This window comes from Crocodylus siamensis, chromosome 1, assembly GCF_052110815.1.
Source record: "Crocodylus siamensis isolate JL-2025a chromosome 1, ASM5211081v1, whole genome shotgun sequence".
Lineage (NCBI taxonomy): Eukaryota > Metazoa > Chordata > Crocodylia > Crocodylidae > Crocodylus > Crocodylus siamensis.
Genome location: NC_143395.1, coordinates 210,124,682 through 210,142,304, shown reverse-complemented (window position 1 = coordinate 210,142,304; position 17,623 = coordinate 210,124,682). Strand labels below are relative to the sequence as shown.

At 45.6% G+C, this 17,623-nt stretch overlaps 1 protein-coding gene across 2 annotated transcripts in view; it reads right to left on the bottom strand.

The window, feature by feature from the left end:
• Positions 1-17,623, bottom strand: part of NCAPD2 (non-SMC condensin I complex subunit D2) — a 52,113-nt gene that overhangs the window by 8,381 nt on the left and 26,109 nt on the right. The window contains exons 18-25 of one of the 2 annotated variants that reach the window (XM_090054637.1): positions 10,925-11,009; positions 10,692-10,841; positions 10,233-10,453; positions 8,031-8,142; positions 7,571-7,694; positions 7,210-7,365; positions 6,800-6,977; positions 4,370-4,464 (exon numbers count right to left, since the gene is read on the bottom strand). In XM_090054637.1, the coding sequence (XP_089910763.1) occupies positions 4,370-4,464; positions 6,800-6,977; positions 7,210-7,365; positions 7,571-7,694; positions 8,031-8,142; positions 10,233-10,453; positions 10,692-10,841; positions 10,925-11,009 (1,121 nt within the window). The remainder of the gene's footprint in view (positions 1-4,369; positions 4,465-6,799; positions 6,978-7,209; positions 7,366-7,570; positions 7,695-8,030; positions 8,143-10,232; positions 10,454-10,691; positions 10,842-10,924; positions 11,010-17,623) is intronic. The other variant, XM_090054647.1, reaches the window with a different exon arrangement.

Sequence of the window (17,623 nt, the reverse complement as noted above, 5' to 3'; positions counted from 1 at the left end):
GTGAAAAACCGATGCAAAAAAGTAATTTAGATTAGCCCTTCCTTGGGCATCTGATGCCAGTTGCCCCATTGGATCTCCCAGGGGCCCAATATTGCCTTTGTTCTTTTTCCCACTTCCCACATATCTAAAGAAGAACTTTTTGTTGTCCTTGATCCCCATAGCAAGCCTAAGTTTGGTTTGTGCCTTGGCTTTTCTCGACCACTCTCTGCAGGTACAGGCAAGTGCAGAGTAATTCTCTTTGGTAATGCTTCCTGTTTTCCAGCTGGTGTAGGCTACTTTTTTGAGTTCAGCGAGGTCCAACAGTTCCTTATTCAGCCATAGGGGCTTCCTTGCTTGTTGACTGCATTTTTTGCGAGAAGGGGTGGCTTTTTCATGTGCTTCAAGGATTATGTTTTTGAGCAATGACCATTCGTCATGTACTCTCTCCTTTTTTTTTTTTTTTTTGGGGGGGGAGCGCAAGGAGAGGGCATGGCCTTCAATTGCCTGACTGACCAGTTCTTTCAGTTTGCAGAAGTCAGCCTTCCCAAAGTTAAGCACTTCTGTTTTACTGGGGCATTTGCCCACTTTTTGGTGAGAACACCCAGTTGTTCTCCCCAGTCCAGCAGGGAGGTGTCTTTCAAGACTGCTATGGAAGGGGAAAATGCAGACACTGGGCATCTCCATGATGCTAAAGAAAGAGCTTGATCAAGAGGGGAAATATAACAGTTGTATTAAAAGGTTGTCTTTCTAAAGTAAATAGTTGTTAAGCAGCCTTCAGTTAAGCCACATGACAAAAGCATAAGCAGATTCTGACTACTGCTGACAACTTGAACAAGTGAAAATCAGCATAAGTGGGCCAGGAACTTGTCTTGAATGGTAGGGAGTCCAGGGCAATATCTACACTTTTTTTTCCTCAACTGTGACCAGGTCTGATGTTAAGGGAAATTCAAGAGGCGGCGAGGTGGGTGCTAGTGCCCAAGGGGGCTTTAATTTAGGATCTGGTGCCAATAGCCACAATAGGCCCACTATTAATGCTAAAACAGTTGTGGAGAGCAGCAACAACTCCAGTTCTCACAAGGAAAGGAGATACATTGGTGCTATGAAGCAGGGTGATATAACAGGCAGAATAAATGGTGGCAGCTGATGCTCAGAGCTTTTTCTACCACTCCATGTCTTGGAGTTGATAAAACTGGTGCTGGGAATCTTGATGCTGCTTAAGGTTATGGGGTGTTGTAATAACAGTTGCAGCTAGGACTTCTTTTCTAGAGTCCTGAATTTTCCCCTTGACATTGTTTTGGACTTATTCTCAAAAGGGGCTGACTTCTTTGCTACTTACAATAACAGTCTTTGGGGCACAAAACCCAGGCTCTTTGAATATTTGCATGTAGAAGGGGTCCTGAATGCCAGGGCACGACACCAGAGCCTACAGATGCACTGCAAAGGGAAATCTAAAGTCCCACTACTCTCATTTCTGGTTCAGGAAGCAAGATGACTTACAAATTGAATACATCCCTGGAACATGGGAGTTTTCTACACAGTATGCTTAGTGACCACTGTTAGTAAATATAATCTAACTCTTGAAAGGACGATACTTAAGAGCCGGACATCTAGAATCAGCCATAAATAAAAACAAAGCCTAATCCTTTCAAATGAGGAGAAGGAAAAAAAGCCAAACAAAAAAAAACAACTTCCTCACACCTCCACAGCCCACAAACTTTCCTAGGCTAGGAAAGGCCAATAGCACAAAAAGTAAAAAGGTTTTCTTTGCTTTACAAAAACTGGTATCAAGTGACAGCTACTAGAAAGAATGCTAACGAAAGGGTAAGAAAAGCATAGGAATGAAATTCCTGCCTAAACCTGGGTTTGGTGAGGGTAAAAGAAATGCTCTATCTGAAGCCAGGAAGCAGCAGAAAGAACCAAGGAGGTGTGTTGTTTTTATGCCCTTGGCATAAGGGAGGGAGGGAGGGAAAGGTGCACTGTACTATATGGGCACCAGGAAGCCAAAGTGTCCATGAGCTTAGGTGCATGCATGCTCACAGTGGATTCTATGCATACTCTCAATACTTTGAGGAGAAATTTAGTTTCTATGCTCATCCACAGCAGTGATCTTATTTTTGCCCCCTCATGGACTATATCATTACCCTTACTGAAAAAACCTGAAGCAAACTATGCATGTAATTTTGAGGCTATGCCTAGATTACCTGAGCTCTCAAGTTCATCCTCTCTGAAGGCTATGTGACTACTTTGCAGGTCCCTAGAAAGAATAGTTGCAACTTCTCTATGCATTAAATATCAATGCTCTTAAGACAGTAGTTCTCAGCTGGGGCACTACAAGACCCTTTCAGGAATGCTGCAACACAGGCACCACTGCCAGGTAAAACCGTCCTGTGCATTTCATATGAAGTCAGATTAGGAAGCAACTGTGGCATGAGTGGGCACTTCTGCCTACATTAGGTTTAAGCCTAATGCAGACAGGAGTACCGGCTCTTGCTGAAGCCTTTCCCAGTCCAGCTCTGCAAACTTCTCCCAGAAACAGAGGTGCACAGGACTATTCCACCTGGCCGCAGTGACAGTGCAGTAGCCTAGGGAAGGACAGATAAATTTTCAGGTTGCTACACTGCCGCTGCTGCTAGACAGAATTGACTTGTAAGCCTGTTTCCAGGAGGAGCATGCAGGATTGGACTGGTAAAAAGGTGCAGCAGGAGGTCACACTTATACCACAACACACCCTGATCTGGCTTTGCATTAGGCATGTGTGGCAGTTTCACTTGGTGGCAGCAGCAGTAGCAACATCCTGATTAAGAACCACTACAGTGAACTGAGGCAGCACAACAGCTATTCTCAACCAGGGTGCTGCCCAGTTCAAAGAAGTCATGGAATTCAAAAACATTGAGAACAACTGTCTTAAGGAATAGGATCTGATTTGATAGGTAACAAAGGTTCAAAATGTTCTACATGATCCAGCTATAAACAGTTTACTTTGAATGCCTTATTGCACGTATTCTGTCTAAAGACTTCCATTGGTTTTCATAGATTTCATAGACATTAGGGCTGGAAGAGACCTCGGAGTCCAGGCCCCCGCCCAAAGGGCAGGAAGTCAGCTGGGGTCATAGGATCGCAGCAGGATAAGCATCCAATTTGCTCTTGAAGGTGTTCAGAGTAGGTACTTAAACCACCTCCGATGGCAGACTGTTCCAGACCTTGGGGGCTCGGACAGTAAAGAAATACTTCCTTATGTCCAGCCTGAAGCGGTCTTGCAGTAGTTTATGACCTTTCAACCTCGTCATCCCTTGGGACGCTCTGGTGAACAAATGTTCCCCCAGATCCTGGTGAACACCCCTGATAAACTAACAGGTGGCCATCAGATCACCCTTGAACCTACGCTTTTCCAGGCTAAAGAGCCCCATGGCTCTCAGCTTGTCATTGTAAAGTCTGTTTTCCTAACCTCTGATCATGCGCGTGGCTCTCTCAAGCTTCTCCACATCCTTTTTGAATTGTGGAGCCCAAAACTGAACGCAGTACTCCAGCTGTGGTCTCACCAAGGCTGAGTATAAGGGGAGAATGACGTCCCGGGATTTGCTTGAGAAGCATTTATGGATGCAAGCCAGCATTTTGGTCACTTTGGTTAATCTGAATATTTTGGGAAATCCTCTTCAAAAAGTAAATGATGGAACATGATTGGAATACAGATGCCTAAATAATTAGAAATGTGAACTGAAATTTTTGGAGTCTCTGGCCATGGATAAATGCAGTATTTGAAGCACTCCATAAACAGTAAGGGTACAGGATCTGCAAAGCTGAAGAAGTGCTCCAAAAATGACCAAAGAAATATTTCAAAAGAGATCCTCATAAAACAGAAACATGTTTAAGTATTTCATTTTGAAGCGTTTCCCCAAAATGTTTACACACTTCTACAGTCCCCTGGTATCCTTCAGTACTCTGTTCCCTACCTCCCTGGGGGGCACACATCTGCATAAATCTGCTCCGCAAATCAGATTTTCAAATGTATGCCCATTTGTACCCTCTTATAACAGCACAGCAGCAGAAAAGACTGCCTATAGCAATGTGGGTAGGATTGGAACAAAAACTCATGGGATTTAGCAAGTGGCAGACCACTTTGATTACTGAGGGAGTCTGACTACAGCTGCTCTTGCCCCTCCCCCAATTTGCTGGCTACAGGTAATCCTATCTGTTGCAGTTCCCATTTCAAAATCTAAATGTAAAAAAAAAACCTTGAACTAACAGTGACTGGAATATATGCCACTACTGTTTTTTCCTCCAGATCTAGCGTGCATGTTGTACAAGCAGGTGTGTGTGCGCACGCATTTATCTAGAGAGAGACCAAAGCCCTTTGTCAAAATATACCTCATAATGGTGTGGAAAAAAGTACCTCATAATGGTGCGGAATGACTCCTCAGCTACACCACAGTCTGGATCTGACAGGCGACTGATGATATCTGGGAGCAAGTTATAGATAGCATTACCCTGCAAAGACGGACAAAATAAGCACATGACAACACTAACGAAGGGTTTAAAGGACAGTTTGCGCCAAGCTACAGGGTTGAGCTTCCCATATGAATTGTTCTTCTCTACTCCCCCAGCTGTTTAGCAGGGTTGTGCCACTCATCGGCTTTTGAAGGTTGGTCAGTACACAAGCTGGCTGAGTTCTCCTGGGATGCTAGACCATAACTAGAAGAAAACAAAACAAAGGAAAGCAGACAAGAAATATTGTGGGGAGGGGTTCCAGACATGTATGAGAGCATTCCCTTAGCTCAAAGGGCCTTTTAGCATGGCTGAAGCTGCTGAGTTGTAAATGGTAATCAAATATGTGGACAGACAGGGTGGAAAAAAATCCATCAGACTGATTGTCTAATCTATTGCAAAGGTCTTCTCTTAACAGAAGCATCTGGTTGTATGTAGATTTGACTGCTAGGTTCACTTGCCTACTTAAGCAACAGAGTTAACTGAAATGATCAGTGATCTGTATTCAGAAGTTCAAATAAAAATTACACCACAGTTCCAGTTGAGATATGTCCCAAACTTCACACTAGAAAAACCTAGTAGATTGTGTTCTGCTAATAGGGGTGGGATTAACTCAGGCCAAGACATCTTTCTGTTATGGTAAGATCTGACAAATTCAAACCATCTGTTTCCATAAAAGACTAAGCTCCTGATTAGGAATCTGGCTGGTGGGAAACAGCAATTAGCACCTGAACCTAGAGACTTAAAACCCTAGCAACACCTGTATAGCAGACAATAGCTATACCCATCCTCATTTTCTATGCTGAGGGGATAGGGGTAAGGGCATGTTCCTTACTCCTCAGTTTTTTCTCAGGTCACACAGTCTTTAAGTTGCCCACAACTCCAAGAAGGACAGCAGGTAGACAACATGCCTCAAAGAAAAGGGTCTGTGATAACGAAGTGGAAGGGGTGGGGGGTTATGAGAAGATAAAAATTCAAACTAGATTTAGTTAGAGATCACTATACATCCAGGGCTAGCCAGTCAGAGATGATATGGACATGTGCAGGGTAAAACCAGGCCAAGCAGCTTTGGTGGGGAATGAGTGGGCAGCACAGGGTTTACATATCCTGAGTGCACTGTAACACTTCCCATTTCAGGGTGGAAGACGTGCATATGGAGCAAGAAGCTACCATTGGCAGGCTACCATTTCCTAGGGGGCTCTCCCTGCCAAGAAGCAATTTGCATACTGGTGAATATTGCTGGGACTTCATCAGTTCTGTAACTTTCTCATAGACCTGCAACAGGCCAGGACAGTCTGGTAGTTAGCAATCCTCAACCATATACTTGGAGGAGTAAGACCTCTTACTGAGTTGGTCGAGTCTCCTATTTTCATTTGCTGGCAGGACCATTAGGGAAAAAAAGGTTAGTGTGTATGTACAGGTTCTCATTATCCCTGGAAGAGACTCTACACTTTGTCTGCCCTCCTGGAAATAGAATGGATACAGCATGTCAACTGAGAAGCATGCTTTTGCTGACACCTGCTACAGGGAAATTCTCAGGATTCTACCCTCATCATAGGCTGCTGGATGTTGTCTGAGGATCAGGTGCTAACTGGATGAAAGTGGCACCTGGAGGATGGTTCCTTTGTCTCTGATTTCTGCTATAGAGACTGAACAGCCATGGTGACTCTGGGTGAAGCTGAAATAAATCTCAAACATAGGATATGGAGCATCCCTCTGAATGTGGAGGGAGGTGCTGAAATATCCAAAGCCAAAATGGCCATATTGGTACCTTTCAGGAGATAAGTTAGATTCTCTTGATCATTCAGTAGAGTGTGTTTTGGTGAGTGCACATGGTGCAATGGCACTGAAGATTTCAAGCAGCACTCCAAACAAGAGAAGTCTGACAATGCCAAAGGTCCTGTCATCTGTACAGTCATGTCAGCAGGTTGTGTGTTCCCAGAATGTACCTTGCACTCTGGCACACAGCTCCTATAGTAAGGCCACTCAATTACCAGAAATATAAGTGTGAATGCATGCCAGGGGCTTGGTGTTGGCAGATGCTGTCTGTCTTCAGAGCTGTTGATGGCAGAGGCAGCTACTTGTAGACATAGGCCACTATCTTCTGCATAGATGATGTCAATTCCCACAATACCAGGTTGAGGTTGTTTCTGTATTATTCCCTCTGCAGATGCCCAAACAATCCACAAAAGTTACAGACATTGCCTCCTTGGCTACACACAATCTGGAGACTAGCCCCACTCTCCAAGACTCCTTGTTTTGCTCAGATCCCTCAACCACCAACAACCTCCTCTCCCCTTCTCCACTCCTTTTCTCCTCAGAAGGCTATACTTCTCACCTTGTTGGAGAGTTCACTGAAGAAATTCTGAGCCAGCCGCACAATCTCCTCCTCAGGGTCTATGAGCAGAGTTGCCATCTCGCTCACCTGTCCCTTCACTTTCACCATGTCTTTGAGGATCAAGTGAGTCATCACAAGCCCTGCAATCTGCCTTACATCATGACAGGGGTCCCGCAGTCTGAGAAATAAATTTAATTACAGAGGGGGATGATAGGTTGCCCAGCTCCTTTCCAAAGAGCCAAGTTATCAAATACTCCTTCAGGCCTGTCCTCCACAATCTCCAGTTCCCCAGATCCCACTGCCCCAATCTCCTCAAACAAAGGCTACTGCAACCTCCTCATCTCCCAAAGGCCCAATCTTTCCCTTAGATATTTATTTCCCTCCACTCCCATAACATGGTGATGCTTTACCTGGCGTACAAATGCGGGGTCCAAGGCTCTATCAGGTTGGGGAAACGGATAGCCAGGTCTCCTGCTACAATCATGAGGTTGGATCTCACACCAGGTAGAGAGGACTTCTCCAGCATGGTAAACAGGAGGCGCAACTGAGCGTCACAGAACTCAGCGCTGAGGGGATGAGAGCAGGGGAGAGAAAAACAAGACTTTATCCAGAGGATCCTGTAAGAACAGAGTCAAAGGCACTGTCATTCTGTCCCTTCTAGCAAAGGATGCTGTGGCCCTGGAAACAAAGTAACTGCTAAAGGGCAATATTCTGGCACTAGAAAGTGAGCAAGGTAGAGAAGAACATTATGGTCACAAGTCTAGGCATTACCTAATCATGCAGAATTTGCCAAGGGCCAGTGCTGCAGCAGCTGAGAGAGCTGGGTCACTGTAGACCAGAGGGTTATTGCAGATCTTGAGCACCAGTGGAATAAAGGTACAGAACAGCTGTTTCTCTGCAGAAATGGAGGAAAAGCAATGTAAGAGACAGCACAGCTTTCAGATATTCCTTAAGTGGGATTACTCAGTTGGTCCAAAGGGCCTATTAGACCATGCAAATGTGGTGTCCCTGCCATTTTTATGGTTGGAAGAATGCCATAAAATTCAGGATCACAAAACATATTTTAGAAGTTTACACTGAAGGAAAACTCTACAGAATTTTCCTCCAAGGAAACTATAAAGTTTCCTCTAAGAAATGAGTATTTCTCATTCTGGATTATGGGGTCCACGGCATTGGAAAGGGAATCACCTGAAGAAAGAGTGCCTCCTTTTGAGGTGAGGACCACACTCACCATCCAGCAGCTCTGTCTCACAGATATTACGAATGAGCTCTGCCTCAGTGTCATCAGCTGAGGCTCCCACAAGGCCCAGATCCTCCTCCATAGTGGTCTCATTACCTGTGTTCTGTACAGAGACAAGAAAGTCACTAGGAAAAATTTCAGAACCATGCACACCTAAGCCCCCTCCCCCATGAGGTACCTGCCTTGAAAAGTAGGGCTGGAAGGGACTTCAGGTGGCCATCAAGTCCAACCCCCTACTCAAGGCAGGATGATTCATATGTAAAACCTAAACTATCATTTGTCTAACTCTAACTTATTCTTAAAACTCCATGCACACAAAAGTAGAGCTATAGATATGACAGCAAAATGACAACTATTTCAAAGAACAAATGAATGGAGAATTGCATAACCAATTTGTCCCCTCTGATTTGAATATATTGCATTGTCTTTAATATGATAGGCCCCAAATAAGATAAGCATACTGTTTTTGAGCAAGCAGAATAAGGGGGGGGGAAAGGTTTTTCCACAGTTATGGCTGCATAGAGCAGGGACAGAGCCTAATCTTCAGCTGACTCACCTTTCCTTTCCTTTCCTGCTTAACTAAAAGCTGAAACCCTACCTGTTGCTGAAGACTGGCCTTCATGAGTGGATCTATGATTTTGAAAAAACCCAGAGACCCCAGGACTATGAAACAGGAAAAGAGAAACTAGGAGCAGCTAGCATACAGAAATAGTGCCCTAAAAAAGTTAGCTTGATTAGTGGAACATCAAAGCTATTAAAGAGGAGAAACCATCATTAATACCTGTGGAGTGAAAAACAATGAGGTATTAAATCAACTGACTCCCTCAGCTGTCTGAAGAGTAATGCTGCTGCACTGTGGAGCAGGAATCAAAGCAAGGTGCTCCTCTTTCAGGCAGAAAAAAATCAGTTTCCTCACTTGAAACATGTACTCCAGTTCTGGGGAGCAGTTTTGCTGTAAAGTATGCATGGTATTCAAGTAAAAGCAGTAATTATGACATAAGCCTTGGGGCTTATCGAATTTTTTTTATGACAAGGGAACATCAGTATGAAAGATTTAAAGAAGCCCATACATACTGACCAGTTGGAATAAAACAGGATACAGCTATGGCAAGCTATTTTAACACGTACAGAAAAAAAATGGACATGAAAACCCCAAGAACCAGTCACCTTGACTGGTGAGGAGAACAAAGTGGTCTTTGACTTGCTGTTTGTGTGGACAAGGCAACATGGGGAACTCCACAAGCAAAAGATAAGACCTTTGTATGAAGGACAAAAAGTTACACTGCATCCAGATGATGTTCCTCAGGAAGTCCTGTGGTAATCTCACCTTTATATGATAAATGAGTGATAATGTGTTGATTTAGATCATGGACAGATATGCATTTGTGGCAGTGCAAATGCTCTTACTGCCTACTGGCTGGAAAACGTGTCTTTGTGGTGACTTTCTAACGCTTCAGCAAAGGGGCTGTGAGTGCATGTACACTCATACTGCTATGTTGTACTATGTCTGACAGCTTGTTGCTGCCATAGGGGCAGCAGCAACAGTTCCCTTAGATGGGGCAACAGTATGCTCTGATAACTTGCAGCAGTTGCAGTTCCAAGTCCTTATTGGGCTGTAGCTTTGCTCCCTGGCAGGCTGTCAGAGAGCCAGCCCTTCCCTCTTCCTCTTCCCTAATATTTTTTTTATCTTTAGTAGAAGTGGCTTAAGAATAAAAAATGTTGTTCTGTAATTTGAGACAGCCCCCAAAACAGGAATACTTAACCACTAAGAATGAAGGCTGCAGGAAATCCTTTTCTTTCAGCACAATCTCCCCCCCGGCTTTGCTTTCCAAAATGCTTTGCCAAAGACAGCATCAGGCAAACCACAGAGTAGCTTCAAAACCAAAGGAGTCATGAGCTGATGGGAAAGCAGGTGACAGAAATTAACTAAGGGCAAGGAGAAAAAAAGGGGACCACAACCAGGACATTAGGGTTCATCCCCTGATGCTCTGCACACAAGAGAGAATCTTTAATGAGCATGGTCATGACTTGTACCATCTTAAGCACCTTGTTTGAGCATTGGTTGGGACTGGAGAAAATGTGAACTCAACTCTTAAGTCTTCATGCCACACCCCCTTACAAAATCGCTGTCCGTAGAAGCTTGCTGGGGCTCCAACAAACTGAGATAAGCACACAAAGGGGCTCCATTCCCACCTTGGCACTTTGTTTTTTGGTGCTGCTGGCAGCACGTTTCGTGGCTTCCTGCTCCTCCCGAAGGACACGGCGCCTGCGTAGCTCTGTGCTCACTGCCCCTTCCAAATACATAACCTGCTGTAACGCCACATGTCCCACCAAAGAAATGAGATGCGTCAGCAGGAAGGTAGGGAGAGCACTGGTGCCACCAGGGATGCTGCCTGGAGAAGCCTCTGGCTCTGCTAAGAGAAAAGGGCTTAGGGTTTAGACATCTTCCCTGAATACTGCTGCCCCTCCCCCCAGTAATTATGAAGGATTCCTACCAACTTCTCTTTAGCCCATCTTTACTCTTTGGAGGCCCAGGCCACTGGTACCTCCACCCTTTTTCAATCTAGTTACTTCCATAATTATCTGAGTTCTCCTCTCACTGCCAAACTGCCATCCCCTGGAAGATCCCCATCTCCTCACTTGTTCCCTTACCTGGGAGGTCCAGCAGCCCATCCAGAGTTTTCTGGCTACAATCCTTCAGGATTTGAGCACATATCTCCTCAGGCCCTTCTGCTAGCTGATAGATGAGGGTAACTGCTGCTTCCATGAAGGGGAGCCAAAGAGTGCTTGGCTGGGCAAAACCTGGTGAGTAAAAGAAACACACATTATACAGGGCATCAGAACCTAAGCCTACATGTTGTGTCCTGCTGTTTCTCTGATCTCACCTGCACTCACAGCACTACTCAGGCATTCAAACAGCAGGTGAGTCTGTGGCAGCCGAAAGGGAGCTTGGTTCTTCCCCAGGGCTGGCTGCAAAGAGGATACCAGACAAGTGAGTTGCACTACTCCTCTTACAATACTCTCTCTGCTCCAGCTTTCTCAGCTCCCACAAGATCAATCTTTTCACACAATGAACTACACAAAATTATGTTATGCTGAAGTCAGTGCATCTTGTATGGGGGACAGATATCAATTTAATGGGAAGCAATGCAGAACAAAGGGATTTCTGTCATTCTGAGGTTGCAGTGGACATACTTCACTAAGAAGAAAGACTGCAGCGCTTTAGACCAAAGGACATTTCCAAACTAAGATGGACAAGCCTACAACCTCCCTTCCCTTGGATTCTCACCTGATACAACCCCGTCCAATGAAGAACTGGGCCAGGAATGGAAAAATAACTCAAAGTACTTAATACTATTCTATAAGTTAATGGGACAGGTCTCAACTGGTCTACTTTTCTCCGTCCTGATTATCTGCTCCAGAAAGAGGCAGCACAAAATGGAGGGTTGTCCGATAAGTGATTTTATGCCAAGACTAACATTAGCATAAGTTTACCTTTGAAGACAAAAGAAATACATAACAACAAAGGGGAATGGTGAAGAGATCTGCAAAACAGTACATGGGATTGGACGATTTGCATTTTTCAGTGAGTCCTTAATATTTTGGGGATTTGATTTAAGTAACTTGTGCAGACGTTAGGAAAGTGAAATGGAATACTCATTACATGCAATTAAACCTGGATTTGGGTGGGACAGGAAGTCAGGCAATAAGCCACAGAGGAATTACTGGGCAAGGAGCCTGAAATGTTTGAACAACGAGTCATAGCAGAAATGGCTTTAACCTGCCTGAGGTGCAGACGATGGACTGCTTAGCTAAGCTGATCATCAGTTGTGAAAGCTGATACCAAGAAACTGTGGTCAATGAATGTGGTAAGAGTTCCACAGAGCTGCTCTGTAAATTTTTGCTACAGAGTCTCTCCCAAGGAAATAGTTTCATAGTTAGTAGGGTCAGAAGGGACCTGAGCAGATCATTGAGTCTGACCCCCTGCCATGGCAGGAAAGAGTACTGGGGTCAAACAACCCCAGCAAGGTGATTGTCTAGCCTCCTCTTAAAGACCCCCAGGGTAGGAGCCAGCACCACTTCTCTTGGAAGTTGGTTCCAGACCCTAGCCGCCCTGACAGTGAAGTAGCGCCTCCTGATGTCTAGCCTAAATCTACCCTCTGCCAGCTTGTGACTGTTATTCCTGGTCACTCCTGGTAGCGTTTGGGGGACCTGCTTGAGGTGCATCTGTGGATGCATGACAAGGTGCGGTTGGCCTTCCTGACTGCATCCCCACACTGCCGGCCCATGTTTATCTTGGCATCAATAATGACTCCAAGATTCTTTTCTGCCTCTGCACTGAAGAGAAGGGATTTCCCCAGCCTGTAGGTCTGCTGCTGGTTTTTCCTCCCCAGGTGTATCACCTTGCACTTGTCAGTGTTGAATCCCATCCTATTCTCATCCACCCACCCCATAACCTGTCTAGGTCCGATTGTAACCTATTCCTTCTAGCGTGCCCACATCCCCCCACATCTTAGTGTCGTCAGCAAATTTGAACAGGGTGCTTTTTACCCCCTTGTCCAAGTTACTGATGAAGATGTTGAACAGGGCGCTGGGGTTCTCAAGGGCAGGGGAACTCAGTGCCCAAGATGAGTGGTAGTTCCTTAAGGAGACGATACTCAGGGCCCAAGGGGTGACCATCCCAACAAGAAGCAAGGGGGGCAGGAGTGCCCGAAAGTCCCCCTGGCTCACCAAGGGTGTCTGGGAATGCCTGATTGCCAAAAAGGCAGTGTACAACGGGTGGAAGGGGGCTGGTATCTCCGAAGAGGAGTATACCTCCTCTGCTCAGGCCTGTAGGGGGGCTGTCATGAAAGCTAAGGTGGACACAGAGCTAGGACTAGCGTCCAAGATCAAAAATAATAAAAAGTCCTTTTTCAAATATATAGGGAGGATGAAGAAAGCACTGGGAAACGTGGGGCCCCTGCAAGATACGCTGGGCAACCTGGTGGTTGTGCCAGAGGAGAAAGCAGACCTCTTTAACCAATTCTTCACCTCCATTTTCTTGTGCAGGGACTGGGACTTCCCCACCGTGATGCAAGATGGACTCGAGGGGAACGCCTCCAGACCTCAGGTTGGGGAGGACCAGGTTAGAGAACTTCTGGAGGGGCTGGACGTGTTCAAATCAGTGGGTCCAGATGCTCTCCACCCCATGGTGTCGAGGGAGCTAGCAGGGGTTATTGCAGGGCCCTTGGCACGGCTTTACGAGAGCTCATGGTGCTTGGGCCAGGTGCCAGATGATTGGAAGATAGCCACTGTGATCCCCATCTTTAAGAAAGGGAGGAGGGAGGACCCAGGCAACTATAGGCCCGTCAGTCTTACCTCAATCCTAGGGAAACTGGGAAACTCTTTGAGAAGATCATCAAGGAGCACATCTGTGATGGGCTGGCCTCAGGGATGATGCTCAAGGGCAACCAGCACAGTTTCATTAGGGGCAGGTCATGTCAGACCAACCTGATTGCCTTTTATGATCAGGTCACAAAAGCATTGGATGCAGGTGTCGCCATGGATGTAGTCTTTCTGGACTTCAGCAAGTCCTTTGACACTGTCTCCCACCCCATCCTCATTAAAAAACTAGGTGACTGTGGCATTGATGCCCACACAGTCAGATGGATTGCAGATTGGCTGGAGGGTTGTACTCAGATGGTGTACTCATATTCCACCTGGGGGGAAGAGGGCAGCAGAGTTCCCCAGGGCTCGGTCGTTGGGCCCGTGCTGTTCAATCTCTTTATCAGTGATTCGGATGACGGGGTGAAAAGCAACCTGTTTAAATTTGCTGATGATAGCAAAATTTGGGGTGAGGTGAGCATGCTAGTAGGGAGGGAAAGACTGCAACAAGACCTGGATGGACTGCAGGGGTGGGCTAACAAAAACAGGATGCTTTTCAATACTGACAAGTGCAGGGTGCTGCACTTGGGCAGTAGTAACCAGGAGCACACTTATAAGATGGGAAACTCCCTTCTTGAGAGCACGGAGGCAGAAAGGGATCTTGGAGTCATTATTGACTCCAAGGTGACCATGGGTCGACAATGCGAGGTCACAGCTGGCAGGGCTAACTGGACCTTGTCGTGCATCCACAGGTGCATCTCAAGTAGGGCCAAGGAGGTGATCTTCCCCCTCTACGCAACACTGGTCAGGCCACAGCTGGAGTACTGTGTCCAGTTCTAAGCACCCCACTTCAGGAGGGATGTGGACAACATTGAGAGGGTCCAGAGGAGGGCCACCCACATGATCCGGGGACAACAGGGCAGACCCTACAATGAGAGACTGTGGGACCTGAACCTGTTCAGCCTTCACAAGAGAAGGCTGAGGGGGGGGACCTGGTGACCATCTATAAACTCACTAGGGGGGACCAGAAGGAATTGGGAGACACTGTTTCCCCTTGCGCCCTCGGCATAACAAGGAATAACAGCCACAAGTTGTTGGAGAGCAGGTTTAGATTAGACATCCGTAAGAACTACTTCACTGTCAGGACAGCTAGGATCTGGAACCAACTTCCAAGGGAAGTGGTGCTGGCTCCTACCCTGGGGGTCTTTAAGAAGAGGCTTGATGACTACCTGGCTGGAGTCATTTGAGCCTAGTTTTTCTCCTGCCCAGGTGGGGGGTCGGACTTGAAGATCTACAAGGTCCCTTCCGACCCTGCTTCTATGATTCTACAAAATCCCTCCAGGCTGAAAATGACCTGTCCACCACCACTCTCTGGGTGAAACTCTCCAGCCAGTTGTGACCCATTTGACTGCGTAGGTGTCAACACCACAGTCCCTCAGTTTTTTAATGAGAACGGGCTGAGAGACAGTGTCGAAGGCCTTCCGAAAGTCCAAAAAGACTGTGTCCATTGCTACCCCTGCGTCTAAGGATTTGGTGACCTGGTTGTAGAAGGCCGCCAGGTTGGTCTGACAGGACCTGCCTCTAACGAACCCGCATTGGTTGCCCCTAAACATAACCTCCCCTGCTAACCCCTTGTGGACATGTGTCAGAACAATTCTCTCAAAAAGCTTACCTAGGATTGAGGTAAGACTGACTGGCCTATAGTTTCCCGGGTCCTCCTTCCTCCCTTTTTTGAAAATGGGAACCACACTGGCCCTCTTCTAGTCCTCTGGCACCACGCCAGAGCACCATGAGTGCTTGTACGGCCATGCCGCGGTCCCACAATGACCTCAGCTAATTCCCTCAGCACTCTGGGGCGGAGATTGTCCAGACCAGCTGATTTAAATACGCCCAGTCCCTCCAGAAGTTCCCTGACTAGATCCTCACTGACCCTTGGCCTAGGTGTGCTTCCCCTGGGGCCTGAGGGGGGACCAGTGCGGGGGCTGATCCAGTCCCTACTCCGGTCATCTGAGCACCGGTAGAAAAAGGTTAAAGAATTTAACTTAATGATCTCACAGGACACATGAACACAAGTCAAGATTCACGTAGAAAAGCATGGTCTCTCCAAAATTTAAGTCTTAAAATACCCTGGGTATAGACCAGTGATTCTCAACCTTTTTAGCTTCAAGGCACCCCTTGAAAAATACCAGCTTTGTTTTCACTTGTTTTTTTTTACTACAGAAAAATAATAAAGCAATTCTTCTGCTGCAAAACTCAGAAAGACCACAACAGGTTAGAACATTTTTGACACTACAGATTCTTATTTGAAATCTCTGGGTTTATCTTGTCAATTGAGTTTGCACACCTAATAGTGCTAACTTTGTGTGGCACCACTGAAAGGATCTCAAGGCATGTCAGGATGCCATGGTACCCTGACTGACAATCACTAGCATAGATAGATGAAATAATCATGCCAACTGAAAGGGAGGCAGATGGGGACCTATCATATTTCAAACTGATCTGTTTAACTCTTTCACATCTACATCTAAAAAACCCTCTTCTTACATCCAGAGTATGGAGCTTTCTCTTTCCAGGAGACAAATGAGATTTAGGGAAAAATACTTGTAGGTTTATTTTACCTCAGTTGGTATATATACTGCATTTACCTGAGTCCAAGACTACTTCAAATTTAAGAAGACCCTGCAAAATTAGATTATATACATGGAAAACTGTAAGATAGTTATAGTTTTCATTGTATAGAATCTTTTTTTTTTTTTTTTGGGGGGGGGGGGGAGGCGCAGGGGTCATCGTAAATTCACACCCTACCAGCACTGTGGTGGAAACAGCAGCAGGGGGCAAGCAGTGGGATGGTAAGTGGCAAGGGAGCAGGCATCCCCATGCCACTTACTCATCCCCTTCCCAACCCTCCTTGTGCCTCCCACCCAGTGTCTGTCCCCTACCACATGCTATACTCCTTGGTCACTTTGTGCTGGGTCCCTCTTGTCACACTCTGCCTATGCAATGGGTCCTGCACTGTTTCCTTACTCTTCATTGGTTCCTCCACCACGCCCTGGCTCTGCAGGGGGCCAAGGAACTGTACATGAGCCAGTGTACACCCAGAGAGTAAGGGAATCAGCATAGAAGCAGGGAGGTTGGAGGAAATCCATCTGGAGCCAGACAGCAGAACCGATTCCCTTGCCACTCTCTGGTTTCTTGCTGAGTCCTATGGCTCCCTGATGAGTGGTGGGGGAATCAGCACAATGAATGCTGCCACTACTCTGCCCCTCTGCCCTAGCTGCCATGTATCTATACCTAGCTGAAGCATTTTCTTTGCATATAATGTGCATGCAAAATAGTCCCAGCTGGTTTGAGGGAAAAAGATGTGCATTATATGCAAAAAAAAAAAAAAAAAAAAAGTTAAATCTAATGCTATGAAAATGTTCCTTCAAACCGTGCATCCTAAACTAGTAAATGAGCAATGATTCATTTACTGATTGACACGATTTATAAAATGATCATTGAACAATGATTTATAAAAATAAACTATATTTATATTTATATAAAAGTTATATTTAATACATTAGCCCGTTGAACTGAGAACTGTGCACTTTTCAAAATGAAATGAAAATCAAGGAAAAATGCCAAACATTTGAGGCAGAGTTTTACAAATAAAACACAAAGGGTCATATACTGTATTGGCTTAATTCAGTGGAGGATCCAACGGCTGTACTAACAAATTCAAAAGACAGGCCCCAAGACCGTGCCTCCAAATCCAGCAGACATCAGGTATCTCATCAGGATCATCCACTGAGCCCATTTGGGTGATCCCATGCTCCCATTTTATAGCTTTTTTATCTGACTTCTGATTGTTTCCTGTCTCAAATTAATACTTATACTTCACTGACCATGGAAACCCATTCTCTCTAGTTTATAGAAAAAGACACCAGTCAGTTCAGTTATTTTGGAGGTGGGAATTTACACAACAAAAGAGTAGTCAAAACAGAGTGCAACCAGGAAACAACACTGCTGTCAAGCACCATATTATAGGAAGGAGGAAGGACAACATCCTTCAGCCTCTAGTGGTGAATGAGAAACCAGAGAACTGCAGGAAAAAAGCCCTGCTATAGCTGCAGGTCATAAATGAGACCTAATATTTTCAAGAACCATTTTTAACAAGCATACTCCCTTTGACCTCAAAGTTTCAGTTCATGTACCCCTTTGTATTTTTTTCTGTTTTTAAG